The sequence below is a fragment of the Hippopotamus amphibius genome, chromosome 3 (assembly GCF_030028045.1).
Source record: "Hippopotamus amphibius kiboko isolate mHipAmp2 chromosome 3, mHipAmp2.hap2, whole genome shotgun sequence".
NCBI classification, from domain to species: Eukaryota; Metazoa; Chordata; class Mammalia; order Artiodactyla; family Hippopotamidae; genus Hippopotamus; species Hippopotamus amphibius.
Genome location: NC_080188.1, coordinates 138,885,531 through 138,912,798, shown reverse-complemented (window position 1 = coordinate 138,912,798; position 27,268 = coordinate 138,885,531). Strand labels below are relative to the sequence as shown.

At 41.1% G+C, this 27,268-nt stretch overlaps 1 protein-coding gene across 1 annotated transcript in view; it reads left to right on the top strand.

Annotated features, from left to right (window-relative positions):
• Positions 1-27,268, top strand: part of ADCY10 (adenylate cyclase 10) — a 78,743-nt gene that overhangs the window by 12,833 nt on the left and 38,642 nt on the right. The window contains exons 7-15 of the mRNA XM_057727542.1: positions 1,009-1,097; positions 5,693-5,884; positions 8,113-8,231; positions 9,238-9,314; positions 10,935-11,124; positions 13,762-13,817; positions 19,882-20,035; positions 22,662-22,854; positions 23,373-23,459. Of these exons, the coding sequence (XP_057583525.1) occupies positions 1,009-1,097; positions 5,693-5,884; positions 8,113-8,231; positions 9,238-9,314; positions 10,935-11,124; positions 13,762-13,817; positions 19,882-20,035; positions 22,662-22,854; positions 23,373-23,459 (1,157 nt within the window). The remainder of the gene's footprint in view (positions 1-1,008; positions 1,098-5,692; positions 5,885-8,112; positions 8,232-9,237; positions 9,315-10,934; positions 11,125-13,761; positions 13,818-19,881; positions 20,036-22,661; positions 22,855-23,372; positions 23,460-27,268) is intronic.

Sequence of the window (27,268 nt, the reverse complement as noted above, 5' to 3'; positions counted from 1 at the left end):
ACTCAGTAAAATTCCTAGTTCTCTTTTGAACGCTTTTCTGATTAAACCAGTTTGTCTAGACCACTGCTTCCTCTGAATCTCTCTGGTCTTTCTAATCTATTAGTCCATTTGGCTTAACTTTTTTCTATTTAACTTTTCTATACACATTATACTAGAATGTCCATAAGTAAGTGCCTCCAGGAAAAAGTCCAAGCTTCCGAATGACATTGTTATTCCCACAGTGCCTAGCGTGGCATTTTAAATATACTAGGTTTTGAATATGTTCCATAAAGCTTTTAAAATTAAATTTGCTTCTTAATTTGTATCCCTTTCAGACTCCATTTTTATTTTCCATCTAATTTTTTTCACATTATCATTATTCTATTCCCTGCTGAAAACCTGTCATCATTTCTTTCTCCCTTATTCTTTGATTTCTTCAAGGTCCTGCTAACCACCTATCAGTCTATTTTAGATATGGAACTATCAACCATTATAGTAAAGAGAACCATAGAGATAACGAAACCCCAGTGCTTTTTTTCCGAGATGAGGAGATAGGAGTCAACCAGGACAGTGAAGTGACTTGTCCAGAGTCACACAGCAAGTTGGTACCAAACCTGAGATCAGAAGCCAGTGTCCTGAATCTTACTCGTGCTGCTCTTTCAACTCTCTCATCCCCTACATTCTGTCACCACTGTCCTCCTCTGGCATCTGCTCACACATCCATTCCCATCACCTGTGGCAATACTTTTAGCTCAAGTATGGAGGTGACAGTCTCCTTAAGTTCTGAAGTGGGATGAGAATTAGAACAGGGTTTTGAGCTACATGCAACTGAATTTTGGGAAACCTGCAACTTCTGAGAACTTTTCATTGGATTTCCCTTGCCCCTATTTGGCCACTAGGTAGTCCAGAGTTTCCTGACTAAACAGTGAAAACCGCTGCCCAAGGGAGTGGGGGCTGGGAGGTGCCTCTCTCCAGCACTGCAGAGCCCAGCTTCCCTTTCTGAGTCTTTCCCTCCTTCTGCCCTCTTAGAACTCCTGAGGCTTGCTTGCATGCTGGAGTCTGATCCTGAACTGGAGTTGTCCCTACAAAAGTATGTGATGGAAAGCATATTGAAACAGGTATTCTCATAATTTAATTTATTGCCTTTGGGGGTGTCAGGGATCTTGGACAGCTGTTAAGATCAAGAAAATCAGTAGCTTGTAAATAAAAAGAGGTGGGGCTGACAATCTCTATGTCTAGGTGACTGAAAAGTTTATTGTTCACATTAGGATACTTTTAAGAGTTAAAGGAGGCATTATTCATAATTACACTGTGACAACCGGCATGAACTAGGACTGTGTTGCCTTACACGACTGGGCAAACTGAAACTGTCCCAAGCATGTAAGAACATATGGTTATGAAACCGTGCACCTCAGATTGGGACTTGAACCCACATGCCGGGACTCGAACCCTGCCAAAACCCAAGATCTTCCAACTGAGATCACACACCTGATTTCAGGACTGAATGAAGCTCAGGTTCTTGAGGTCTCTTCACAGAAAGAATTCAGTGAGAGACAAAGTGATAGGTAAGAAGTTTATTTAGAGATTTATTTAGAGAGAAACATACTCCTGCAGACAGAGTGTGGGCCATCTCAGGTGAGAAAGGCCCCAGGGTATGGGGGTTAGTGTTTGTAAGGGTGGGTAATTTCATAGGCTAATGAGTGGGTGGAGCATTCCAGAATTGGGCCACCGCCCACTTTTTGATCCTCATGGTCAGCCTTGGAACTGTCATGGCGCCTGGAAGTTGACTTGTCTGCCATCTTGGACCCATTAGGGTCTAATCAGTTTATGTTATGTCCTCAGGCTATGTCATTCTTTCAAAGATTGTGCCCTGCCCCCTTCCCTCCTGTTTCAGTTACCCTTTCTACAGGCCACATAGCAGAAAGATAAGATATCAAGTGAATGACACTGTTTCTCTTAAGTCACTTGACTTAGATCTTAAGCTTTGAAAGTTAATACAGATAATTAGGACTCTCAGAACTACCTCCAGCCCCCAAAGCTTTCCCTTTTCATTCACTTAGATCTAGGCTCTCTCAAATGCATTAATCTGTGCAAATTATAACTGCTTCTCAGCACTCACCATATGCCAGACACTCTACTCTTTCATGTACTTATCCTTCACAATCCTTGGCAGATATCTTTATCCCTTACATATGAGAAAACTGAGACCCAGAAGGATACCATGAACTTCCCTGAGGTTGTAAAGTAAGAAATGTAGCTAGGATTTGAACCCTGTTCTCTCTGAACCCTACATTTTTTTGCACGGGCTATACACTCCTTCTAAACAGGCATATGCCTGTTTTAATTCTTAATCCCATCAAAATGCAGTTGTGTCCTAGAGGAAATCTTGGTAGGACAAGCCTGATCAGTGGGCAGCTGCCTTCACAGCGTAGGTTGAAGAGCTATCCGAATGCATCCCTCCACCTTCAGCTCAGTTTAGAAACACTACCTCTAGTGCCTGCAATTGTTTGACTCTGCAAGACTTTTAAAGCTCAAGAGAGCCACCCCCTCTTCCCCTCCCTCCAAGAGATATAACACATTATGCTTCAACTACTACCAGCTGAGGACAGGGTCTTCCGGAATGGGATGTAAGAGAGACTGAGTCACTGTGAAGATTGTGGGTGGGAATGATGAACACAGGCTGAAGAGATAACAGCTAAGAGAACTGAAAGGAGGCAAAAGACAGACCTTTTACAGCGTTACTGAGACAGGAAGGGAGGCAGGGCACAACCTTCAAAAGAATGACATAGCCCAAGGACACGACATAAACTGGTTAGAACCAACTAGGTCCAAGATAGCAGACAGTTGACTTCCACTAGATCTTGAGCCTCAGTATGTGCTCATTGTAACACAACAACACACTAAATGACACACCCACAGGCACCATGACAGTTCCAAGGCCGACTATAAAAGGCCCAAAAGTGGATGGTGGCTCAATTCCTGGAAATCCGCACCACTTCCCCAAAATAGCTGAAATACTCCTCCCACTCATTAGTCTGTGAAGTTACCCACCCCTATAAAAACTGACAACCCCATACCTGCTGCCGCTCTCTCCTTTCAGGATGGCCCACACTCTGTCTATGGAGTGCGTTTCTCCCTGAATAAATCTTCTTTGGCTTTACTATGCCTCGCTCCTGAATTCTTTCCTGTGCGAAGGAAGAACCCACACTTGGTGGCTATTCCAGGGACTTGCCTGAAACCTGGGACATGACCATCCTCTCTGGCCCCACTCTCTTTCCTGCAACATTATCAAGGCCTGTCCCTGCACTTACAGAGCAGAGATGTGATTGCATTTTCCACACCAAAACTCAGAACACATGGCCTGATAGAATTATATTTTAATCATTTAATTAATTTATTTAACATATTTAATATTATGTATTTAATATTTTTATTTTTTTAATTTTTAAATATTTTTTATTTATATATATATTTTTTTCTATTTTTACAATAAACTGCATATATTTAGAGTGTACAATTTGGTATCCCAATCTCCCAATTCATTCCCCCCCAACCCTCCCTGCTTTCCCCATTTGGTGTCCATATGTTTGTTCTCTACATGTGGGTCTCTATTTCTGCCTTGCAAACCGGTTGATCTGTACCATTTTTCTATAGTCCACATATATGTGTTAATATACGATATTTCTTTTTCTCTTTCTGACTCACTTCACTCTGTATGACAGTCTCTAGGTCCATCCATGTCTCTACAAATGTCCCAGTTTCATTGCTTTTCACGGCTGAGTAATATTCCACTGTATATATGTACCACATCTTCTTTATCCATTCATCTGTTGATGGACATTTAGGTTGCTTCCATGTCCTGGCTATTGTAAATAGTGCTGCAATGAACATTGGAGTGCATGTGGCTTTTTGAACTATGGTGTTCTCTGGGTATATGCCCAGCAGTGGGATTGCTGGGTCATATGGTAGTTCTATTTTTAGTTTTACAAGGAACCTCCATACTGTTCTCCATAGTGGCTGTATCAATATACATTCCCACTAATAGTGCAAGAGCATTCCCTTTTCTCCACACTCTCTCCAGCATTTACTGTTTGTCAATTTTCTGATGATGCCCATTCTAACTGGTGTGAGGTGATACCTCATTGTAGTTTTGATTTGCGTTTCTCTAATAATTAGTGATGTTGAGCAGCTTTTCATGTACCTCTTGGCCATCCGTATATCTTCTTTGGAGAAATGCCTATTTAGGTCTTCTGCCCATTTTTGGATTGGGTTGTTTGTTTTTTGATATTGAGCTGGATGAATTGTTTATATATTTTGAGATCAGTCCTTTGTTGATTTGTTTGCAAATATTTTCTCCCGTTCTGAGGGTTGTCTTTTCGTCTTGCTTATAGTTTTCTTTGCTGTGCAGAAGCTTTGATGTTTCATTAGGTCCCACTTATTTATTTTTGTTTTTATTTCCATTAATCTAGGGGGTGGATCAAAAAAGATCTTACTGTTATTTATGTCGAAGAGTGTTCTTCCTATGTTTTCCTCTAGGAGTTTTATACTGTCTGGCCTTACACTTAGGTCTTTAATCCACTTGGAGTTTTTGTGTGTGGTGTTAAGGAGTGTTCTAATTTCATTCTTTTACATGTAGCTGTCCAGTTTACCCAGTACCACTTATTGAAGAGGCTGCCTTTTTTCCATTGTATATCCTTGGCTCCTTTGTTGTAATTATTTGTTTGAAAAATTCATTTGGAAAATTATCATATTGGTTAGTTAGCAATTAATAAATCATCTTTCATGAAAAGTCTCAAATTATGTGAAACCAGAACTATATCAGCCAGTTAGGAAGCGTGGCTGCAAGACTCCCTACACACAATTTCCTCTTTCATCCAGAAGATGTGTTTCATATTGTCAATGGAGAATCTGACATTTTTGTGCTATCTGGGGAAGAAAAAAATGCAATGATTCTCCTCCGTTGGTTTGCTATGCACTTAATTTAATAATTCAGGGCTGATGATATAGGCAGGGATAATTTGGGAACACTCTCCTTTCCTTTCCCTGAGCCTGTTGTGGATAGACTTGGAAAGGAGATGGGAGCTGAATGAAATATACCACCCCAGAGAGGCAGGGGAGTGTTGTAAATGGGATGCTAGATTAGAAGTCTGTAGATGTGCGTTTTTGTTTGCTACTGTTTCCCCATGTGACTTGGGAAATTGTGTTATTTCTCCACCCTTCTGTTATCTAATTAGTGAAGTGGAGATCTTAATGCTGATTTTATTTCATTTGAGGATAAAGTAGGAAAGAATATGAAAATATTCTGGAAGGTACCTTGCTATGAAAATATAAGGTTGAATTACATAGCATGCTACTCTTATCCCTAAATTGTTAGAGAGCCAAAAGGAGCCGCAGTCCTTTCTTTTATTGTGATGCTCATGTTGGCCTGCGGGAGCTAGCAGTTGGGGCAAGGGAGTGGTGGCTGGCCAAAACTTGGCAGGCGTGTAAGTTCCCATTGGAAGAGATTTTGATAGTCCATTGCATTTCTATCTTTTTGATAGAAAAGGGCTGGCTCTGCTGTGTTGTACCTCCCAACTTTGATAACTTCAGTTTCCCTAGAGAATCTCAAAAGGCTAATTCCATCCCAGTGATAATTTGGGGTGTGGGGGCGATACTGGGAGGAAAGATCCACTGCCAAGGACACAGTTAAGGAAAACTTCCCTCTAAATTGCAGATTGATGACAAACAGCTTCGGGGTTATTTGTCTGAGCTTCGCCCAGTGACGATTGTGTTTGTGAACCTGATGTTTAAGGACCAAAACAAAGCAGAAGTCATAAGCTCAGCCATCCAGGATGCCTGTGTGCACATTAATTCTGTCCTGAGGGTCTTTCGAGGCCAAATCAACAAAGTCTTCATGTTTGACAAGGTAAATTTCCCACTAAAGGTGTGGGAACCTACCAATAGTTTAAGGTTAGCATTCATGTCCATGGATGGGGGGAGAGGGAGGGAATAGACACCTTTAACCTAGAATTATCGGTCTTTATTTATAGTTATAATAACAGCTTACATGGTGGATGTGGCACTCACTCTGTGCCAGGCATTGTTCTCCACACTTTACACATATTCCTCTTTTCTCCTCGTGACTACTCTAAGAGGTAGGTACTCTTCTTAATGTCCTCAGTTTACAGATGAGGATGTTTAGGTAAAGATGCGGATACTGAGACAAGATGAGATTAAGGTGGACTGAGATTCAAACCCAGGTAGTATGCCTTCTTTGTCTGTACTCTTAACCACTACGTTCAACTAGCTTTCACTATATGTACATATATCTGCAATCCAGGGTATAATGCATCTCCCAGAGATTTTAGGTCAGGTTTCTAGTAACCATCATACCCAAGAAGCTGTAATTTCCTATAATTTCCACCTGCCATATGTAGACTTTCAGTTTCCCTTTCAGTTTCTTAATCAGTAGGAGTGGGGTGGGATGTCACCTCTAGCTCTCAGTTTTTCAATCTGCTCTTAATCAATTCAGAGAAAAATGATGTGATAAATTATCACAGAAGTGCTCATGAGAACTGATACCCCATCTCAGGTGTTTATATATCTTCTTAAGAGCAGAGCACTTAATTACCACCCCATACTCATCCATTCACTAATTCAGCAAGCACTTATTGAGTGTTTTGTAGCGACTGAAAGCTAAGGCTGCAAAGATGGGTAACTCACACACGTTGTCACAGAACCAGGCAGAAAGAACAAATTCTTTGTAAGAAAACTAAACTCTGTGCTTCTGAGTGAGTGGGGCCCTCCAGCACAGTGTACTCTAGTTACTTTCTTCCATATTCATTCATGAGTATCATCAGAAAAGAGCATAGACCCTAAGAGAACAGTCTTTAGTGTCTTGCAGACACACCAGACAATTCCTGGAGAGACAGTTCCTGGCTCCAACAATTCCTGGCTGTGTGACATTAGCAAGTCATTGAACTTCTCTGAGACTTGGTTTGTTCCGGAATAAAAATAGGGATGTTATTTAAATGGGGATAGAATTTGCCTCAAATGATTGTTGGAAGTTTTAAAAAATATGTGTGTGAAGCACTTGTGATGCCTGGTTCGCAGTCAGCACTCAGCAGATGAGAGCTGCTAGTCTCACTGTCAGCGTGAGACCTTGCCAAGCCACAGGCAGGATGTCCAGGCAAAGCAGACCCACGCGTGCCCCCAAAGGGGCTGCCCTATAGCCTCTTCACAGGCTGGGATTCAAGGCGCCCCCCATCACGTCACAACAGAATGCAGCGCCAATTAGGGTCTGATTCTTGGTCAGATTCTTTTTGGAGAGGGTTGAAGAAACAGAGGCATTTTACTTACATGTTCTTTTGTGTCTCATCAGGATAAAATATATATAGACTCAAACTTTTAACGCTTTGTCCTTTATTTATTATGCCCTTATCTTACGGAAAACAGTCTTAAGTCATATTTTAAGTGACTGATAGTAAAAGTACCAAGCTTTAGAGCTTAGTCTTTGCTTGAAAGAGTTAATTTTACGCCAAGAAAAACCACTCCCAGTTTAAACCTTTATCCTTAAGAAAAATGAATAATAACAATATCTGAAAAGAACTTTAGAGTTTATAAGGTTTATGTATATATATGTGTGTTTATATGTATGTACAATTCATTTTTTCAGTAGCCAAACCAACCTCGCAAGTCTAGGTTATACCCGTTTTCAGATTGATAAACTGAAGTTCATAGCATGTAATTGACTTGTCCAAGTTTCTGCACTTGGGAAGTGGCCTGAGAACACAGATTTTCTGATTCCAGAGCTGGTGTGCTTTGCTCTGTGCTGCTTCTTGGACTTAAACTTAGTACCTTGCAGCCCAATACCTTGGCCACAGAAGAGAGTAGACAGTAGGGTACCCACAAATAGCTCAGTACAACCCACTGTCTCTGGAGCAAAAGCAAGCCCCTCTCAGGCTCAAGTCCTACTGTTGATGATGCACTAGAAGTTATGTGAAGTTTGCTAAAATCAAATAGGTGTGAGAGAGGTCATGATGAAGTTTGTTTCAGAGAATGAAAATTGCTGCCCACCCTCCAGTGGGCCTTCTAGCTGGTCCAGTTTAAAGCGGACTGTCCACCAGCTGTGTTTGCTGATTCTCTCCCTCACAGGGCTGCTCCTTTCTCTGTGTCTTTGGTTTTCCTGGGGAAAAGGCACCTGACGAGGTCACTCATGCCCTGGAAAGTGCTATGGATATATTTGACTTCTGCTCTCAGATCCACAAAATCCAGTGAGTATAGACCCTGATTCCATCTGGTCCCTGACCCTGTTGTAGGAAATGGGGAGACAGCACAAGGGTCGGGAGAAGCCTGTCCTTGACTGGGTACCCATTTGTCTGCATTCGTTATTCACCTACTGCAAGGGTAGGGTGAGCAAACAGCCCTGACGCAGTCAGATGGGGGATGGTCTAGGCCAGGTGGAGAAAGGATGCTCCTAAAAAGCCTGCACGTACCAGGGAGAGTCTAACTGGGTTGTCTCTCTATACTTCTGGCTTACTTGCTGATAGAGGTCACACTCCCAACTCCGTTGGAGACCTGAGTTGATTTTTGATAACTGGGAGATGAAGTGAGTACTTGGGTTGGAAATTTATATATGATCCGGCCTCAAGATGATCCACTGAGTAAAACTAAGATAATGTTTACCATCCTCAACCCCGGCTGTCCAAGAGCTCAGCACCTTCAGGCTCCCCCAGACTGAGCACCCCAACGACCCTACTTGTGGCCCACTCTGGTCTGCTCTAACAGGTACCACCCCTTGCCCTAAATATTCCACCTTCTCAGCCTCTAATTATCTGTAGATGCAGCCGTCCTCACACATGAGCAAAGTTAGCTCTTGACGCCACACACTGAGTTACTTCCTTTCAAAATAATGACTTTGTTCTTTCTAGCAATCACAAAAGATAGTTAAAATTGTTTACAATCACAGTCCTTCTACATTGAAAGTCCATTTGGGACGATGAGCTTATTTCCTCAGATGAATACTTAAAAATCGCAGAAAAGTGAACTGAGTTGTCACTTCTAAGAACTTAGTTCTCTGTCTCAAACAGCCCCTCCTTTACATCTCCGGGCCCTGTACAATTGCCCTAACCTAACTGCAAAGGGAAGAGAGTTATTTCTTGACAATCCTTTCCCACCCCTTCTCCACCCGCTTCGTCCCCACGTCCCCACCCTCCCCGCCTTCTCCATGCTCACTGTCTTTATCTCTTTCCCCACAACTCGCTTTCTCCCTGGAGCCAGCACTGTTTCCATTGGCGTGGCCAGCGGCATTGTCTTCTGTGGAATCGTTGGACACTCTGTGAGGCATGAGTACACAGGTGTGCTGAGCTAGCTTATTTCCATCTTCCTTTCAGCAAACACTGTACCTTGCCACTGGGCAAAAATAAGTGAGACACGCACGGGCCCTGCCCTCTGACAGTTTATAGCCCTCCAAGATGGAACCAAGCCATGTAGCTTTGCCCCTTGACAGCTCAGTGATTGCAAAGTGTGCGTTTCTGGGGCTTTGATTGAGGGTAACAGATATGCAGTCATTAGAGGGGAAGTGGGAGGCCATAAGCTCATGGAACAGTGGGCCTTTATGTTAATTTCCTGTCAACATTAGCTACTCCTCTTAATTCCTGGGATAGGTTATGACTGCTTCTTAAAAATTATGAATATTGGCATTACTGATAAATAGTACTAATCTCAAAAGGAAATAGTAAGTAGGTGTTATCTAAAGATTTGACTGCTTTTATTGTTACTTTCCTCTTAAATCCTATTAGGGTTTTATTTATTTACTTATTTGGTATGAGGATGCTTTTATTTTTTATTTTTTTCACAAATAAATTTTTGATTAGTTACCTATTTTATACATATTAGTGTATATATGTCAACCCCAGTCTCCCAATTCATCCCCTATTAGGGTTTTAAATGTTCAGAATCAATACATCTAAAATACTGAATACATAAATAGTTATGGCTGAAATTATACAACATCTGAGATTTTCTTCAAAATAATACAGGGTGGAGAGTGGATGGGAATGAGGATGGAGTAGGACTGACATGGGTTAATGGTTTTGGGGACTGGATGATGGGTGTATATTGAATAGATTCATGATACCATGCTTTATCGTACAGTCAAATTTCCCTATAATAAACTGTTTTTTAAAAAGGAATACCTTAATCACAAATATTCAAAGTCCAACATTTAATACCTAACTAGTAGTAGTATTAACTGAGGGCTTACTAGCCGCTCAGCACTTCTCAGAGTTCTTTATGTGTATGAACTCATTACTCTTCATAAACTACTCTCTGAGAGAGGTACTATTATCAACCCCATTTTACAGATTAGAAAACTGAGGCATGGAAGAGGTCAAGTAGTTTGCGCAAGTAATTTACATATAGTAGTTAGAGGTAAAGCTGAAGTCCAAACCTGCACGACCAGATTTCAGAGTCTGTACACTACAGTGTATTACCTCTTACAATATCCCCTAAACCAATCGTACACACACACCCCTTCCAGCCCTATTTACTCACCCTTAAGACACCAAATGAAGGCTCATACACAGGAATAGGCTGACTCCATTGGAGGTCAGTGTTCCAGGCCCAAGCTTGCGCTTATCTGTCTTGTAGCAGAAGACCAACAATACCTCATCTGAGGTCCCTCAGGCCCTGCCCACCATCCCACTTACAGAATCCTCTCCACATTCAAGACCCTGCTACCCCTGAGCAGATCGGCCCCTTAGCCTCCCAGGTGGCTAATTGAGTTAACTCCCTGTATATCCTAAAATAGCCATTGGGTGAATCTGGGTAGTTGAAGGTGAGATTGCTGTGTCATCCATGAGAGGCAAAGGGAGTAAAGGGTAAAAATGCCACTTGGGGACAGTATGCCTCAGATTAATCAGTTCAACGGCTGTTTTCTCCGTGCTCTTTGCCTTTCTCTCTCCTTCCTATTATAGTCATTGGTCAAAAAGTCAACATAGCTGCCAGGATGATGATGTACTACCCAGGAATCGTGACCTGTGACTCCGTCACCTACAACAGCAGCAATCTACCAGCCTACTTTTTTAAAGAGCTTCCAAAGAAAGTCATGAAAGGTGTTGCAGATTCTGGACCAGTGTATCAGTGTTTGGGCCTCACTGAGAAAGTGTGAGTGTGGGACATTGACCTTGCAGTACCTTTTAGTAAAGAAGTGGGAGAAGTATGATAGCAAAATGACAGGTCACCCACTTCAGATTTGAAGCCAGTTCATGAAATTAAAACCTATTCCTTCCCAGACCAAGGCCCAGATTTCAAATTCCTTCATTTTCCTCCATTCTGCTAATAGTATAGCATGGTGGGAGATCCCATTCTACTCTCAGTTTTGAGACTGTGAGGGTAATTCTTCAAAGGTTGTGCAAAGAGAACAGAGAATCCCCTCATTCAAGTATCTATTTGGACCCAGATGGACTCAATCACCACCATTAACTATTGATCACTTCAACCGTGTGTTCAGGGATTGATAGGGATTGCTCCTCCTCTAGGTGTTTAGTGAAATACATTCCCCCAAAGCCCAACTTGGTCTCACTTTGGGGCTGAAAATCCCTCAGTATCTTCCAATCATTTTCATGATAATGTTCAAATTCCTCACAGTGACATACAATATAACCACCTGCCTTTCCTACCTTATCTCCTCCTGTGCCCCTTCCTCTGGGGGGATCTGAGCTAATTATTCTCCCTTTCCATCCCCAGTCTAGTAGGAAAACCACAGTCAATTTTTGAAATCCAGCTCAAGGATCTATTCCTCTCTGAAGCTGCCTCTGGAAGCTGCCCAATCCCAGCTCAGACAATTTAGCCCTTTCCTCCTCTGTGTAACTCTATAGCACATTAAAACACTCATCACAAACATCACAATCACTGACCCAATGTGCTTTTCACCTACTACACTGAGAGCTTTTGAAGACAGTGATTATTTCTTGTTCGTTCTTATATCCACAGTGCTTGGTGGGCATCAATACTGATGAATAAATGAATGAACAGCTTGGAAAGCTCTATATGGTAGTACTTGGTGGATGGAAAATGAAAAGGTATTACTCTTTATGTTAGCAAGCTAGAATCTAGGTCTTAAAGGGTCAGATAACAGAATCACAGCTGTAATTGGTCCAAGGAGTCTTTATTATTCATCTTTATATTCCCAGGGCTCAGCACTCCTCTTGGCATGTGTAGATCATCAATAAAATGCTGTTTGAATAAATGAATGAATAATAAGTTTTTGTGAGCCCTTATTAAATATTAGGCACTCTTCCTCAATATTAGCTATATGAGGTAGAAACAAACTATTATTAACTCCATTTTATAAATTTAAAAACTGAGACTCAGAGATGTTAAATGACTTGTCCATAGTCACAAATCTAGTAAGCAATGGAGCCAAGGTTCAAAATGCCGCAATAATGCTGTATTATAGTCAACCACAAAACCTCAGTGGTATGCAACAATAAATTTTTACTTACCTCGTGAATATGTGGGGTTCAATTGATCTTGGCTGGATTTGGCTGATCTTGCCTAGGTTTGTTCTCATGCCTGGGATTCAGTAGATTGCTGGCTGATCCAAGGTGACCTCAGGTGGGATAACGGGGAATTTGGGCTGATGTAACGGGCACAGTTTGACTCTATGTGTCCCATCCTATGTCGGGCTAGCCCGGGCATGTAGTCATGGCACTATCAGAAGAGCAAGAGGGAACAAGCATTTTTCAAGCCTCTGTGTCATGTTTGCTCACATCCCATTGGCCAAAACGTTCACAAGGCTGCGCCCAGAGTGGCAGGGCACTGCAGAGGTACAACACATAGAAAGGGCATATATACAAGTAGGGATGAAGGAGTGAATGCAGTCCATCTACCACAGAAGCTATCTACTGTTTCTGAAACAATCAGGACTATCTGATCCCAAAGACTGCCCTCTTTAAGGTTTCTCTATACCGTCTCTGCAAATAAGAGACTATAGAAATACACATGCAGATATGAACAGGGCCCTGTTCCTGTCCTGAAATCTAATGGGGAAGACAACATACACAAAATTAGCTGTGTATTACACGGGAGACTTTGGTATGTGCTATAACAGAGGCATAACAAAGTAGCGTGATGCTACAAACACAGGAATGAGCCATTTGTCTAAAAAGGCCTCTGTAAGAGATGATGATATGCTGTGGGCAAGCATGTGTCCCTGGCCTAGTTTTAGACTGTCAGTATCCTCGGTCACCACTAGCTGTGGGATCTTGTTCAAGTTAAATTCTCTGTACCTCGATTTTCTCATCTGTAAAATGGACATCATCATAATAATACCTTCTTAATAAGGTTTCTGTCAGGAGTTAAGAAAATGACACATGTAAAGCACTTGAAACTTCCAGGCACATAGCATGTGTTCCACAAAGGTGAGCTATTGCTGTTTGAGCAATTGGTAGAATCTTTCCAAGCTGTGAGACAATATAACACCTCTAACTTTATTGGGTCCCATACTTAGTGTCTGGTTTCCCTAGAAAAGGGTCAGTTCTACCAATGCAGACTCAGCAACGTCCCAGGCACTGTGATAAAGGCAGCTACATAAGTTGTTTGGAGACTCTATTACCAGGTAAGAACTTCTCCTTTCCCTTCCTCTTGGCGTCTGCACCCCTTGATAGACCCCTTGGTAACAGGAGATAGACTCCTGTTAGAGATTGAAAAGGAGGCTTTCTGGGAACTAAGAACTAGTCCCTCTGGCTCTCAGTATTTCCCTGTTTTGAAGCTAACATCTTTTGTTTTCCTTCTCTTCAGCATGTTTGGGATGGCATACCTCATCTGCAACAGAAATGAGGGTTACCCTTTGCTGGGTAGGTAGTGGGCCTTGATTTTTAAAACTCTTTATTGAATTATAACAAAACATACAGAAAAGTACACCAAGGATAAGTCTTCAGCTTAATGAATCATCACAAAATGAACATATAATCTCCACCCAGACCAAGAAATAGAAAAATAGCAGCACTCTGGAAGCCCTCACATGCTTTATCCCTCTCCCTTTACCCAAAGATTTCTAACACCCTCAATTACTTAGGCCTGCTCTTAAAATTTATCTGAATGAAATCATATATTGTATAATTATGTAAGCCTTCCTTTAATCAACATTATGTTATTAAATTCATCCATACTGTTGGATGTAGCTATAATTCATTCATTTTCATTGCTATTAGTACAGTTGGCCCTCTGTATCTGCAGGGTCTGCATCTATGGATTCAAACAACCACAAATCAAAAATGTTTTTAAAAAAATTCTAGAAAATTCCAAAAAGCAGAACTTGAATTTGCTGCACACCAGCAACTATTTACATAGCATTTACACTGTATTTGTCATTATAATTAATCTAGAGCCAACTTAAAGTATACAGGAGGATATGTGTAGGTTATATGCAAATACTATGCCATTTTTTTAAGGGACTTGAGCATCCGTGGATTTTGGTTTCCCTGGGGATCCTGCAACGAATTTCCTGTGGATACAGAGGGATGACTATATTCCATTTTATAAATATACAACAATGTATTCATTCTGTGTTTGTATAACATTTGAGCTGTTTCCAGTTTGGGTTCTTATGAATAACACCACCATAAAGATTTTTGTACAAGTCTTATGGTGAACATATGTATACATTTCTGCTATTGAATATATATATAGGAGTGATATTGTTGGGACAAAGGGTACAATTTTGGTAGATGATGCCAAGTAATTTTCCAAAATGGTTATATATGGTTATAGTCTGACCAATAGTGTTACGAAAGTTTCAGTTGCTTTTCATTCTTGCCAACAACTTAATTTTATCAGTCTTTCTAATTTTAATAATTCTGTTGGGTTTATAGTGGTATCTCACTGTGGTTTCCATCTGCATTTCCCTGATGTGGTTGAGCGCCTTTCCCAAACATTTATTGGCCATTTGGAAATCATCTTTTATAAAGTTTCTGTATAGATCTTTTGTCTATTTTTCAGTTGGGTTGTATTTTTTAACAGATCTGTTGGAATTATTTACATATACTGAAAATAGGTTCATTTGTTTTTACTGCATATAACTTTTCCCATTTTGTACTTGCCTTTTTATTCTATTATTGATGTATTTACTGAACACAATTTTTGATTTTAATGAAATCCAATTTATCTCTCTTTTCCTTTATAATTAGCACTTTTGTGTACCATTTGAGAAATCTTTCCTTGCCCCAAAATCATGAAGATATTTTTCTAGATTCTCTTCCAGAAATTTTGTTTTACCTTTTACATTTAGAGCTATGGTCCCTCTGGAAGTGATGTTTTGTGATTCTTGGTGAAAGAGACCCTATCATAAGAAAGCTAACTCAAGACTAGACAGGGGGGACTTCCCTGGTGGCGCAATGGTTACGAATCCATCTGCCAATGCAGGGGACACGAGGTCAATTCCTGGTCTGGGAAGGTCCCACGTGCCACGGAGCAACTAAGCCCATGTGCCACAAGTACTTAGCCCGAGTGCTGCAACTACTGAAGCTCACGCACCTAAAGCCCATGCTCTGCTACAAGAGAAGCCACCACAATGAGAAACCCATGCACCGCAACAAAGTATAGCCCCCTCTTGCCACAACTAGAGAAAAAGCCCTTGCAGAGCAACGAAGACCCAATGTGCCCCAAAATAAATAAAAATATATAAATAAATCTTTAAAAAGAAAGACTAGACAGGGAAGCAGACATAAAATGAGGTAGAGAAGAGACCCATGTGAAGATTGGCCTATGGATTCTGAAGGCAGCTGTTTCAAGTAACACTTGTAATTTCCTTCTGTGAGACCTGAATATCCCTAAAAGTATCATTATAAATTAAATCCTGGTCATAACTGTGTGAAGGCAATTGAGAGGAGGCTCTGTACCATACTTTGGGGGAATATTAGGATGGAATCTTGATGTTAGCAGAGTGTAAAGGGAGGCAACAGTTCCAGAACTGCAAAAAGCCCTTGAGCCAGCAGCAATGTCTCAACTTCAGTGCATTCAGGTAGTTTTCATAGTCTACAAGCACATCACTTCTTTTTTTTTTTTTAAGCTCTTTATTGGAATATAATTGCTTTACACTCTTGTACCAGCTTTTGAGGTACACCAAAATGAATCAGCTGTATTTATACATATATTCCCATATCCTCTCCCTCCTGCGGTTCCCCCCCACCCTCCCTGTCTTGGCCCTCTAAGGCATCACCCATCATCGGGTTGATCTCCCTTTGTTAAAAAGCAACTTCCCACTAGCTATCTATTTTACAGTTGGTAGTATATATGTGTCTATGCTACTCCCTCACTTCGTCCCAGCTTCCCCTTCGCCCCACCCCACCAACCCCGTGTCCTCCAGTCCATTCTTTGCATCTGCATCTCCACTCTTGCCCTGTCACTGGGTTCATCAGTACCATTTTTTTAGATTCCGTATATATGAGTTAGCATATGGTATTTGTTTTCCTCTTTCTGGCTTACTTCGCTCTGTATGACAGTCTCTAGGTCTATCCACCTCATTACATATAGCTCCATTTCATTCCTTTTTATGGCTGAGTAATATTTCATTGTATATATGTGCCACATCTTCTTTATCCTTTCATCTGTTGATGAACATTTAGGTTGCTTCCATGTCCTGGCTATTGCAAATAGTGCTGCAATGAACATTATGGTACATGTTTCTTTTTGGATGATGGTTTTCTCTGGGTATATGCCCAGGAGTGGGATTACTGGATCATGTGGTAGTTCCATTTTTAGTTTTGTAAGGAACCTCCTAACTGTTTTCCATAGTGGCCGTACCAGCTTACATTCCCACCAACAGTGCAGGAGAGTTCCCTTTTCTCCACACCCTCTCCAACATTTATTGTTTCTAGATGTTTTGATGATGGCCATTCTGACTGGTGTGAAGTGATACCTCATTGTGGCTTTGACCTGCATTTCTCTGATGATGAGTGATGTTGAGCATCTTTTCATGTGTTTGTTAGCCATCTTCATGACTTCTTTGGAGAAATGTCTATTTAGGTCTTCTGCCCATTAGTGGATTGGGTTATTTGCTTTTTTGATATTAAGCTGCATGAGCTGCTTATATATTTTGGAGATTAATCCTTTGTCTGTTGCTTCGTTGGCAAGTATTTTCTCCCATTCTGAGGGTTGTCTTCTTGTCTTGCTTATGGTTTCTTTCACTGTGCAAAAGCTTTTAAGTTTCATTAGTTCCCATTTGTTTATTCTGAGGGTTGTCTTCTTGTCTTGCTTATGGTTTCTTTCACTGTGCAAAAGCTTTTAAGTTTCATTAGTTCCCATTTGTTTATTCTTGATTTTATTTCCATTATTCTGGGAGGTGGGTCAAAAAGGATCTTGCTTTGATGTATGTCATAGAGTGTTCTGCCTATGTTTTCCTCTAGGAGTTTTATAGTGTCTGGCCTTACATTTAGGTCTTTAATCCATTTTGAGTTTATTTTGTGCAAGCACATCACTTCTTATAAGTCCAGATCCCCAAACTCTTGAAAGCTAGAAAGGAAAAGGAATGCCCACTCTCACCCTCCTCCAAGGGCTTACTTTTCATGCTAGGATATGCTTGTTATGATAATGATTGACAGTAAATGGAAGTCCTAACCCCCTTTCTACAACATTGAGGACTCAATATGACAGACATATTAGAACACATTGCTACAGTATGCATATATTTCTCAGTCTGGTCTAGTTGCTTTTTTTGTTTTGTGTGTGTGTGTGTTTGTGTTGTGTTTTGCTTGTTTTGTTTTTCAGCTGCTGCTGTGTGGCTTGTGGCACCTTAATTCCCTGAACTGGGATTAAACCCAGGCCCTCAGCAGTGAAAGTGCAGAGTCCTAAGCACTGGACTGCTAGAGAATTCCCTCTAGTTGCCTTTTTGCACTGATTTCACCAGTATAAGGTAAAAATCAGGCCTACATATCTTTCCTTAAAGCTATAACCAAAAACAGACTGTCAGAGGTTAGGTATGGGAAATACACTTCTTTTACAAGAGTGCTTGTAAATGAAATTGTATATCTTAACTGACAACAAAACTAAAATGAACAAAAAGTGTTTTTTTAGGGTCAAAAATGCATACAACAATCTCAGATACGAAGGCCTTGTTTAAATAGAAACAAGGTACTCATCCTTCAAGGCAAGTTGAGTTAACCCCATTTTAGAATGCACCTAAAATGATAGTCCACAAGTTCTTACCTGTATGTGTTCTGTACAAATAGAGCATAAAAACCTAGAAAATTCTGCTCTGCGGCCTTCTGGGCCTTATCATCTGAGTCCCTGTGTAAGCTTTAGGCCAAAGAAGAACACTACCCATCTCACAAAATTGAAACTCAAATGCATTTTCAGAAAGGAAATGTTTCACTTAAAAGAAACAACATGGTCTGCAGAGTAATTCTCACTAAATCTTACCCAGAAATTTACATTACAGAATAAATGCTTACCTTCTTTGTTAGAGAAGTGGTCTTGGTTTTCATTTTTATTTTTTTTGGCTGCATTGGGTTTTTTGTTGCTGTGAGCTTTCTCTAGTTGTTGCTGTGGGTTTTCTCTAGTTGTGGAGAGCAGGTGCTACTGTTCTTCGTGGTGTGTCCGCTTCTCCCTGCGATGGCTCCTCTTGCGGAGCACAGGCCCTAGAGCACAGGCTCAGTAATTGTGGCGCACAGGCTTCTTTGCTCCATAGCATGTGGGATCTTCCCGGACCAGGGACTGAACCTGTGGACCCTGCATTGGCAGGCAGATTCTCAACAACTGCGCCACCAGGGAAGCCCTTAATAGACTTTAGATAACACTTGGGTATGTATTTACTCTATCAATGGGTAACAAAATGAGCCCTCCACAGTGATGTATCCAGCAAAGAAGAAAGAGTCAAACCCAATTTGATCTCCAGCTCTTTGACAGAAATTAGAGTTCTGCCAACTCCTTCCTGTCCTCTCAGGTTCCAAAGATTGTAGGCTGAGTTTCAGATTTCAGTCAGGGCATCCTGTTACACATATTTAAAAACACATGAGAAAAATAAGATTGATAGGGTTGTAACCCAAGGTGACTTTTATTTTCTTCTTTTCCTTTTCTAAGATTTCTATATTTTCTACAGTGAGCATGTATTAGTCTTATAATCAGAAAAAAAAACTATAATTTATTTTTACTAAGAATTTAGGTTGTTCTTATGATAGAATTAATCTACATATGAGGTTTTTTTAAAGCAAATTGAATTTTTTTATCACTGATAATACTTCTAGTAACCCTGAGATAAGTATACTATCTCATTTACAAAGAGCAAATTTCCTTCGCAGAATCAAAAATAAAAATATTTTATCCATATTGTTCAATGTGGGAACCCTAACTTTAATAAATTTATCTCCTAATGTAATAATCTATAGTTACTTCTAGTGTGTTACAGAAAAAGAAAAAAAGGAAAAGAAAATAAGCATTAGGGTCAGATAGCCTTGATTTAATTCCTGGTTGTATAATGTAAGCAAGTCTCAGTTTTCCACACTAAAATTAAATGGACATTGTAGTGAGCATTATAAGAATCCTTTCCCTCACAGCTTGTGGGAATTAAAAAACAAAACCCTTTAAAACCACATTGTTAACTGGAAAGTTCTAGAGAAAGATTTTTTAAAAATTTAAAGTGCACAATACCTCAAGAAAGTGCATGAACAAAGACACGGAAACTCCAAGGGTATTCTTTTTTTTTTTCTTTTTCAGCTCTTTATTGAAGTATAATTACTTTACACTGTTGTGCCAGTTTCTGCTGTACAACAAAGTGAATCAGCTGTATTCATACATATATCCCCATATCCCCTCCCTCCTGAGCCAAGGTGTTCTTAGAAGCGATATTACTATGTGCTTTTTTTATATCTCTAGACTATTTTATGTTGATTGGGTTTGCTCCCTTTTTAAAAATAAAAATAACAGGACGTGATAAGGAGATCAAATACTTCATGTGTACTATGAAGAAGTTTTTGATGTCTAACTGCAGCCGAGTCCTGATGTATGAAGGATTATCGGGATATGGAAAAAGCCAGATACTTATGGAAATTGAGTACCTGGCCCAAGGTGAGAACCACAGGTGAGTGTCTTGCAATGACCATTTTTTTTGTGAATCCAGAGAATCCTGACACCCTTAAGAATTTGATTCATTTTAATGCTCCTCTCCTTTATATAAGTTGCTTTATGTAAACTGTTCACAATCTATCAATCATTATTGGGTGTCATGCCTCTTGTGCTAAATAAATGATTAATAATAAACATATTGAACTGAGAAAATAAGAAGCTGGGGTGACCCCTGGAGATCCTAATTTAATGCCGGGAGGGGCTTGGATATCAATATTTTATTTATTTATTTATTTATTTATTTATTTATTTATTTATTTATTTATTTTATTGGCTGTGTCAGGTCTTTTTTGCTGTGCGTGGGCTTTCTTTAGTTGTGGCGAGTGGGGGCTACTCTTCGCTGTGGTGCGAGGGCTCCTCATTGCCGTAGCTTCTCTTATTGCAGAGCATGGGTTCTAGGAGCATGGACTTCAGTAGTTGCAGCACATGGGCTCAATAGTTGTGGCTCACGGGTTCTAAAGTGCAGGCTCAATAGTTGTGGCGCACGGGCTTAGTTGCTCCACGGCACGTGGGATCTTCCTGGAGCAGGGATCGAACCCGTGTTCCCTGCATTGGCAGGCAGATTCTTAACCACTGCGGCACCTAGGAAGCTCCTGGATATGGATATTTTGAAGTTTCCTGATGTGCAGACAGTTTGAGAACAACTGGTATAGATGTTGAGACCAAGGCTAGATTTGGTGTGCAGAGCAAACATGCAAGTTTATCCATGTAGGTGACAGGGACTGAGCCCTGAGAGTGTGGTTAGAGAATGAAAGGCCTCTGGATTTTCCCTTGGAAGGCAGAGCTAATGTACTTACCTCATCTTGCTTGTCTCTGTTCATATAAGGAATGCCATGAGGGCTCCCGCTAGGACAACGCATCTCATGGAGGTGGACAGCATGGTGTTCAATAACAGTGACAGTGACCAAGACAGTGGTGATGGTGTCTCAACATCCTTTCGCCATCTAACCTAAAGGCTTTAAGGGGAAAATTCTTATTGGTCTTATCTTGTTTTTAGCTGTGTTTCTACTTTTTATTTTTTTAAATGTCAGGCCTGAGAAAGTCTAGTTTTAAAATATCTTTAACTTTGTTGAGGGGATAATTCAAAACACCCAGAAGACATTCATTTATTCATTTACTCCATCATTTATTGAGTACCTATCCTGTTCCAGGAACTAAGTACTATATTAGTTTGCTAGAGCTACCGTGACAAAGCACCACAAACTAGGTGGCTTAAACAGCAGAAGTATCTCGTCTCTGTGTACAGGAGGGCAGAAGTCCAAGATCCCAGTGTCATAAAGTTGGTTCCTTCCATCAGCTGTGAAGGACAATCTGTTCTGTGCCTCTTTCCTAGCTTCTGGTGGCTTGCTGGCAATCACTGGTGCTCACTGGCTTGTAGAAGCATCACCCCATCTCTGCCTCCATCTTCACATGACTTTCTCCACGTGTGTTGTCTGTGTCCAAATTTCCCGCTTCTTTTTTTTTTTTGGCTGCGCAGCATGGCTTGCAGGATCTTAGTTCCCCGACCAGGTGTTGAACCCAGGCCTCAGCAGTGAAAGTGCTGAGTCCCAACCACTGGACCGCCAGGGAATTCAAATTTCCCCTTATAAAGACACAGTCATATTGGATTAGGGGCCCAGCCTATTCCAGTATGACCTCATCTTAACTTACCTAGCTACATCTGCAATGGCTCTATTCTCAAATAAGGTCACATTCTGAGGTACTAAGGGCTAAGACTTCAACATATTGGGTGGGGGGTGGGGAGAAGGGAGGCATAAACCAATCCATAACAAGTTTCAAAGCCTTGAAGACCAATAATACCTGACCCCTGCCCTCAAGGAGCTCTCACAAAAGAGAAGGAGAGAGAGATGACAGTACAAATGGAACGTGGTGAGGACAGTGATAGAAGCATGCAGTAGAGTGCTGTGAAGGCTACGAGGAAGAGGCGTATGTCACCCCGCCTGGGGGCATCAGGGAAGATTTCCAGGAGGCTACTCCTGTGCTGGGATTATACATGAACAGTAAACCAGGGATGAGGAGGGACTCTGAGAAGTGATAACACTCCCGGCTGAGGAGACCGCAGAAGCACAGGCATAAAGAGAAGAAACAGTTGGGTGTGCAGGGAACCCTCACCGGTGTGTTGTTGGGGGAGGGTAGACTGCCGGCCAGAGAGTGGCAGGAAATGACAGTGAGGCCTTGGAAAGGCTAATATGTCACATAAAGGAGTCTAGGCTTAGCCTAGACTTGCATCTACCTAGATTCTTCAGGCTTCTACCAAGGTGATACGGTCGGAGATCTCGGCGCCAGGCAGGGGTAGTGGTAAGCTGGTAGGTGGGGTAGGTGAGAGTATGAGGGCCTGAACCCAGGCAGCGGTGGTAGGACTAGAGAAGAGGGGATAGCTAGGTTACATTTCAGGGCTTAGGAACAGAACATAGTGAAGTAAGGGAGGGTATCCGAAGCACAAATAAAGAACAGCTCTCAGATAGCTTGGGAAATCTGTCATTACGACCGAATACGGAGAGTCAGGGCTTTCCTTCAACCTTTATTGTTTTCAAAAAATATATTTAAGAACTCTCTCTGATTCCTGACTTTCTTGTAAACAGGACTATTGCTATTGCGTTGACTAAGATCAGCTTCCATCAAAACTTTCACACCATCCAGATACTCATGGCCAATGTACTAGGGCTGGATACTTGCAAACATTATAAAGAACGACAGGCCAACCTTCAAAATAAAGTCAAGCCACTGTTGGATGAAAAGTTCCATTGTCTTCTTAATGACATTTTCCACGTGCAGGTAACTAGCTCGTGTTAGACTCCTGTGAGAAACAGTGAAGGGGCCCGTGCGGCCACTCCTCCCCGATGCTTTATGACTTTGCATCTCTTTGGCCTTTATTATCCTTTTCTTTTCTCATCTGGAGCATCCGGGGGGTAAGGAAATGGCTTCCAGTCCTTGAATGAGCACCCACCTTCCTGAGATATATTAGTACCAGACTCAAGAAAACTCAGATAGCCACCCACCGATTCATTTTTTTACTCACCTTCACATCATAGCTGTACTATACTGGCTAGTCCAGGGCACATAATCACTCTGCTCCCACAGTGACTGCAATGCAAAGGCAAGAGGGTGCCCTGTTCTTTCCTGTATCTCTTAGGTTCAGTGACAGAGTATTAGACCCGGAAGAGATGTTATGGGTTATCTAACACAGGAGGATTTTAAGGCACAGAAAAGTAAAGTGCATTGCCAAAGTCATACAACTAGTAGTTCCCTCTGCTGTTGTCCCATATTCAATGTTCTCATAATCCTTTGTACAGTTCCCTATTTCACGAGAGGTTTCCAAGATGAGCACTGTGAGAAAGCAAAAGCAGCTGGAAGCGTTGTTTATGAAGATCTTGGAGCAAGTAAGAGCACCTGTGGGTCAAATAATGGGGAGGGGAAAACTGGGCACCTCACCACAAGGCCAGGTGGCCTCAAGGGTTCAGACTCCAATGGCAAGAAGCTTTGAAACATGTGAGAGTTTTAACCCAAAGTGTTTCATTTTCCTTCATCCTTCCAAACCTCAAGCTAAGAGTCTGTTCAGAATTTAGCTGTACTCAAAAGGAGTCCTTTAATATTCCTCCTGGGAGTTTGGCCTCTCCTTAAAACCAGTCCTCTTTTTTTCTCCCTCTGTATGAGATGCAGTCTATTAAACGGTTTATATATATAGTCTCTGTAGTCAGACTACCAAGGTTTGAGCCCTTGGGCCTATCACTTGCTACCTGGGTAACCTTGATCAAATGACTCCACCTGTCCATGCTTTTACTTTATCTTCTATAAAATGAGGAAATAATGGTACCTAGCTCATGGGGTTGTAAGGTTTAAATGTCTAGATTACGTGGAAAACACTCAGAATATTGCCTCTTTCGCTGGAAACACTCAACCAATGACAGCTTCTTCTCTCTGAGTAACATCACGACCGTCCATTATGTGTGGATGATCACCAACTTTATACCCCATTCCCCAGCTCTCTTATAAGCACCAGAACCATAGTTTCAAGAAGCTTCTCCGTGCTGCACCTGGATATGGGGACGCACCGTCAGCTCAGTGTCTAACACTGAGTTCATTTTTTTTTCTGCCCTAGTGCCCTGTCTCCCGCCTCCTCACCCTCACCCTTGCCTTAGTTAATAGCAAACTCGTTCACACGTCATTTAAAGTTACCTTTGCTCCCTTTCTCACCAGTTGACACATCTTCCGCATCTACTCCGTTGCCAAGTCCTACTGTGTCTACCTCAGACTGACTCTGGAATCTCCCCAGCCTCCGTTCCCTACTGTAGCTCAGGCGCTTTCTCTTCCTGGACTATTTCCACAGCTTTCCAACTGGTCTCTGTGCCTCATACATCTCCACTCCACCTCCACATCACGGCCAAAGTGTGTGCGAATTGCTCCAACCTCTGCTCTGTACTATCCAAATCATTCTCAATACTGATGAGACAAAAGCCAAAAGATTTTTTTTTTTTTTTTTAACCTGGGGAAATGCTACTCATTGTTGACTGATGTCACCTCTTCGATGAGAACTCCCCCAAATCACAAGGCATGACTAATTCCTCTTCCGCCGTGTTTCTCTAACACTGTGAACCTATTTCTTACTATGTTTTCCATACTGTATTGCAATTCGCTACTTATGTACGTGTCTCTCCCCCTCAGGAGACTGTGAGCTTCTTGATGAGAGGGAGCCTCTTACTCATTTTGGGGTCACTTTTGGCCAGCAGAGTGTCTGGCACATAATAAGTAAACAATTCAGGCTGGTGGCACTGTGTAAGTTTATAATACAACTTCCTTTCCACTGCAGGCAAATAAGGCTATATCAGTAGTTTCTAAATGTCAGGCTTTGGACTGTTTACATCACAAGTCTCCAGGAAGCTTCATAAAATATATGGATTTATGAGTTCTACCCCAAATTGAATAGGGCTTGGTTTGGGCCTAGGAATCTGCTTAGTTGTTTGTTTTTGTTTTAAAACATCTCAGTTAGTTCCGGTCCACAGTCTGGTTGGAACCCATGAGTAAAGCTGTACTTTGTACTATGACGACAGTCTTTGAATCATTTACTATCAGTACGACCTTGGCCAAGTGGCTTACTTCTCTGTGTCTAAATTTTCTCAGTAAATAGATTCAATAGTGCCACCTCCTGTGAATGTTATGAAGATTTTAAATGAGTTAATTTATGAAAGCACATCACACAGTGCTGGGAATGTAGTAGGTACAGTGTAAGTGTTGGCTTTTATTCATATCAGAGAGCACCCGATTCAATCTCCTCATTTTATTTTATTTTTTTAATTAATTTTTATTTGAGTGCAGTTGATTTACAATGTTGTGTTAGCTTCTGCTGTACAGCAAAGTGAATCAGTTATACATATACATATATCTACTTTTTTAAAAATTCAATTCCCATATAGGTCATTACAGAGTATTGAGTAGAGTTCCCTGTACTATACAATAGGTTCTTTTTTTTTAAGAACTTTTATGGAGATATAATTGACATAGAATAAACTGCATATATTTAAAGTGTACAATTTGATATTTTTTCTTATTAGTAATGTATATATGGCATACAATAGGTTATTAGTTATTTATTTTATATATAGTAGTGTGTATATGTTAATCCCACCCTTCTTTCTTTTTACATAAACTTATTTATTTATTTATTTATTTATTTTTGGCTGTGTTGGGTCTTCATTGCTTTGCTTGGGCTTTCTCTAGTTGTGGTGAGTGGAGGCTACTCTTTGTTGTGGTGTGCGGGCTTCTCATTGCGGTGGCTTCTCCTGTTGCAGACCACTGGCTCTAGGCGTGTGGGTTTCAGTAGTTGTGGCACACAGCCTCAGTAGTCATGGCACATGGGGTTAGATGCTCCGTGGCATGTGGGATCTTCCCAGACCAAGGCTTGGACCCATGTCCCCTGCATTGGCAGGCAGATTCTTAACCTCTGTGCCACCAGGGAAGCCCCCAGCCTTCTAATTTATCCCCATTACCTTTCCCCTTTGGTAACCATAAGTTTGTTTTCTACATCTGTGACTCTATTTCTGTTTTGTGAATAGGTTCATTTGTATCATTTTTTTTGATTCCACGTGTAAGTGATATCATATGATATTTGTCTTTCTGTGCCTGACTTACTTCACTCAGTATGATAATCTCTAGGTCCATCCACGTTGCTGCAAATGGCATTATTTCGTTCTTTTTTTTAAATGGCTGAGTCATATTTCAATCCCTTCATTTTAAATGTGAAGAAGCTGGGACCAATGATGTGCTATTGCATTCATGCGGGCTTTTTGGTTCCTGCTTTACTCTCCTCAATTCACAAATAATTCACTGACAAGGCCATCGTATGACTAAAACTCTCATTTCTAACTGCCCCATAGTTTTAAAGATATTAGTCAAATACAAAACAATGGGGTGCTAACCCCTGTTCATTAAAATGTTTTCAGGGTCAGTGAAGAGCTAGCGATCTGGTGAGAGATTGGGCTGTAAGAGGAGACTTCTGTATATGTGATAAGGCAGACTATGATATTTTATAATGATCATCTTCTGAAATTTGAAATTTCAAAGTAGCCTTTGCTTTTTTGGTTTATAAAAACATATAGAGGGAAAGAATGGCTTAACCCAATCTCTTCTCAGAGGGAACTGAAAGAAGCCAAGAGCAGCCTGGAGCAGTTAGAGCGAGGAAGTGTTTCTCCATTTAGGCATCTCACACAGTGGACATGCAGGGCCCACTCTGCAGGGGCTCACATGAAAATGTACGCCCTGTATTTTGTCTAATACGGCATCCCCAGCACTTAGACCAGCACCTGTCCCTAACAGATGCACAATAAATGCTTAATGAGTAAATAAATAATTCACACTAGTTAGGGAAAGGTAGTCTACGCAAGAAAAGAGACACATGATCCGTCTTTAAGTGTAACATATGCTGTAGTTCAAGCTAGAACAGCATAAACTGCCAGGAGGGCAAGGACCAGGTCAGTTCTTCTCAGCACTCTGCCACCAGCACATGGCCCAGCAGATGCTTGGAAAGTATGTGTTGAATAGATGTTGATTGAGTAAATGTCAAGTAGGTATTTCCAGGAGACCTTTATTTTTCAATAGATTAGAATGACTTGAAGTAAATCTCAGTTATTTTTATATAATGAGTGTTCAACTCTACTACAACGCCATCTAGCCTATACATTTACATTATGTTTAC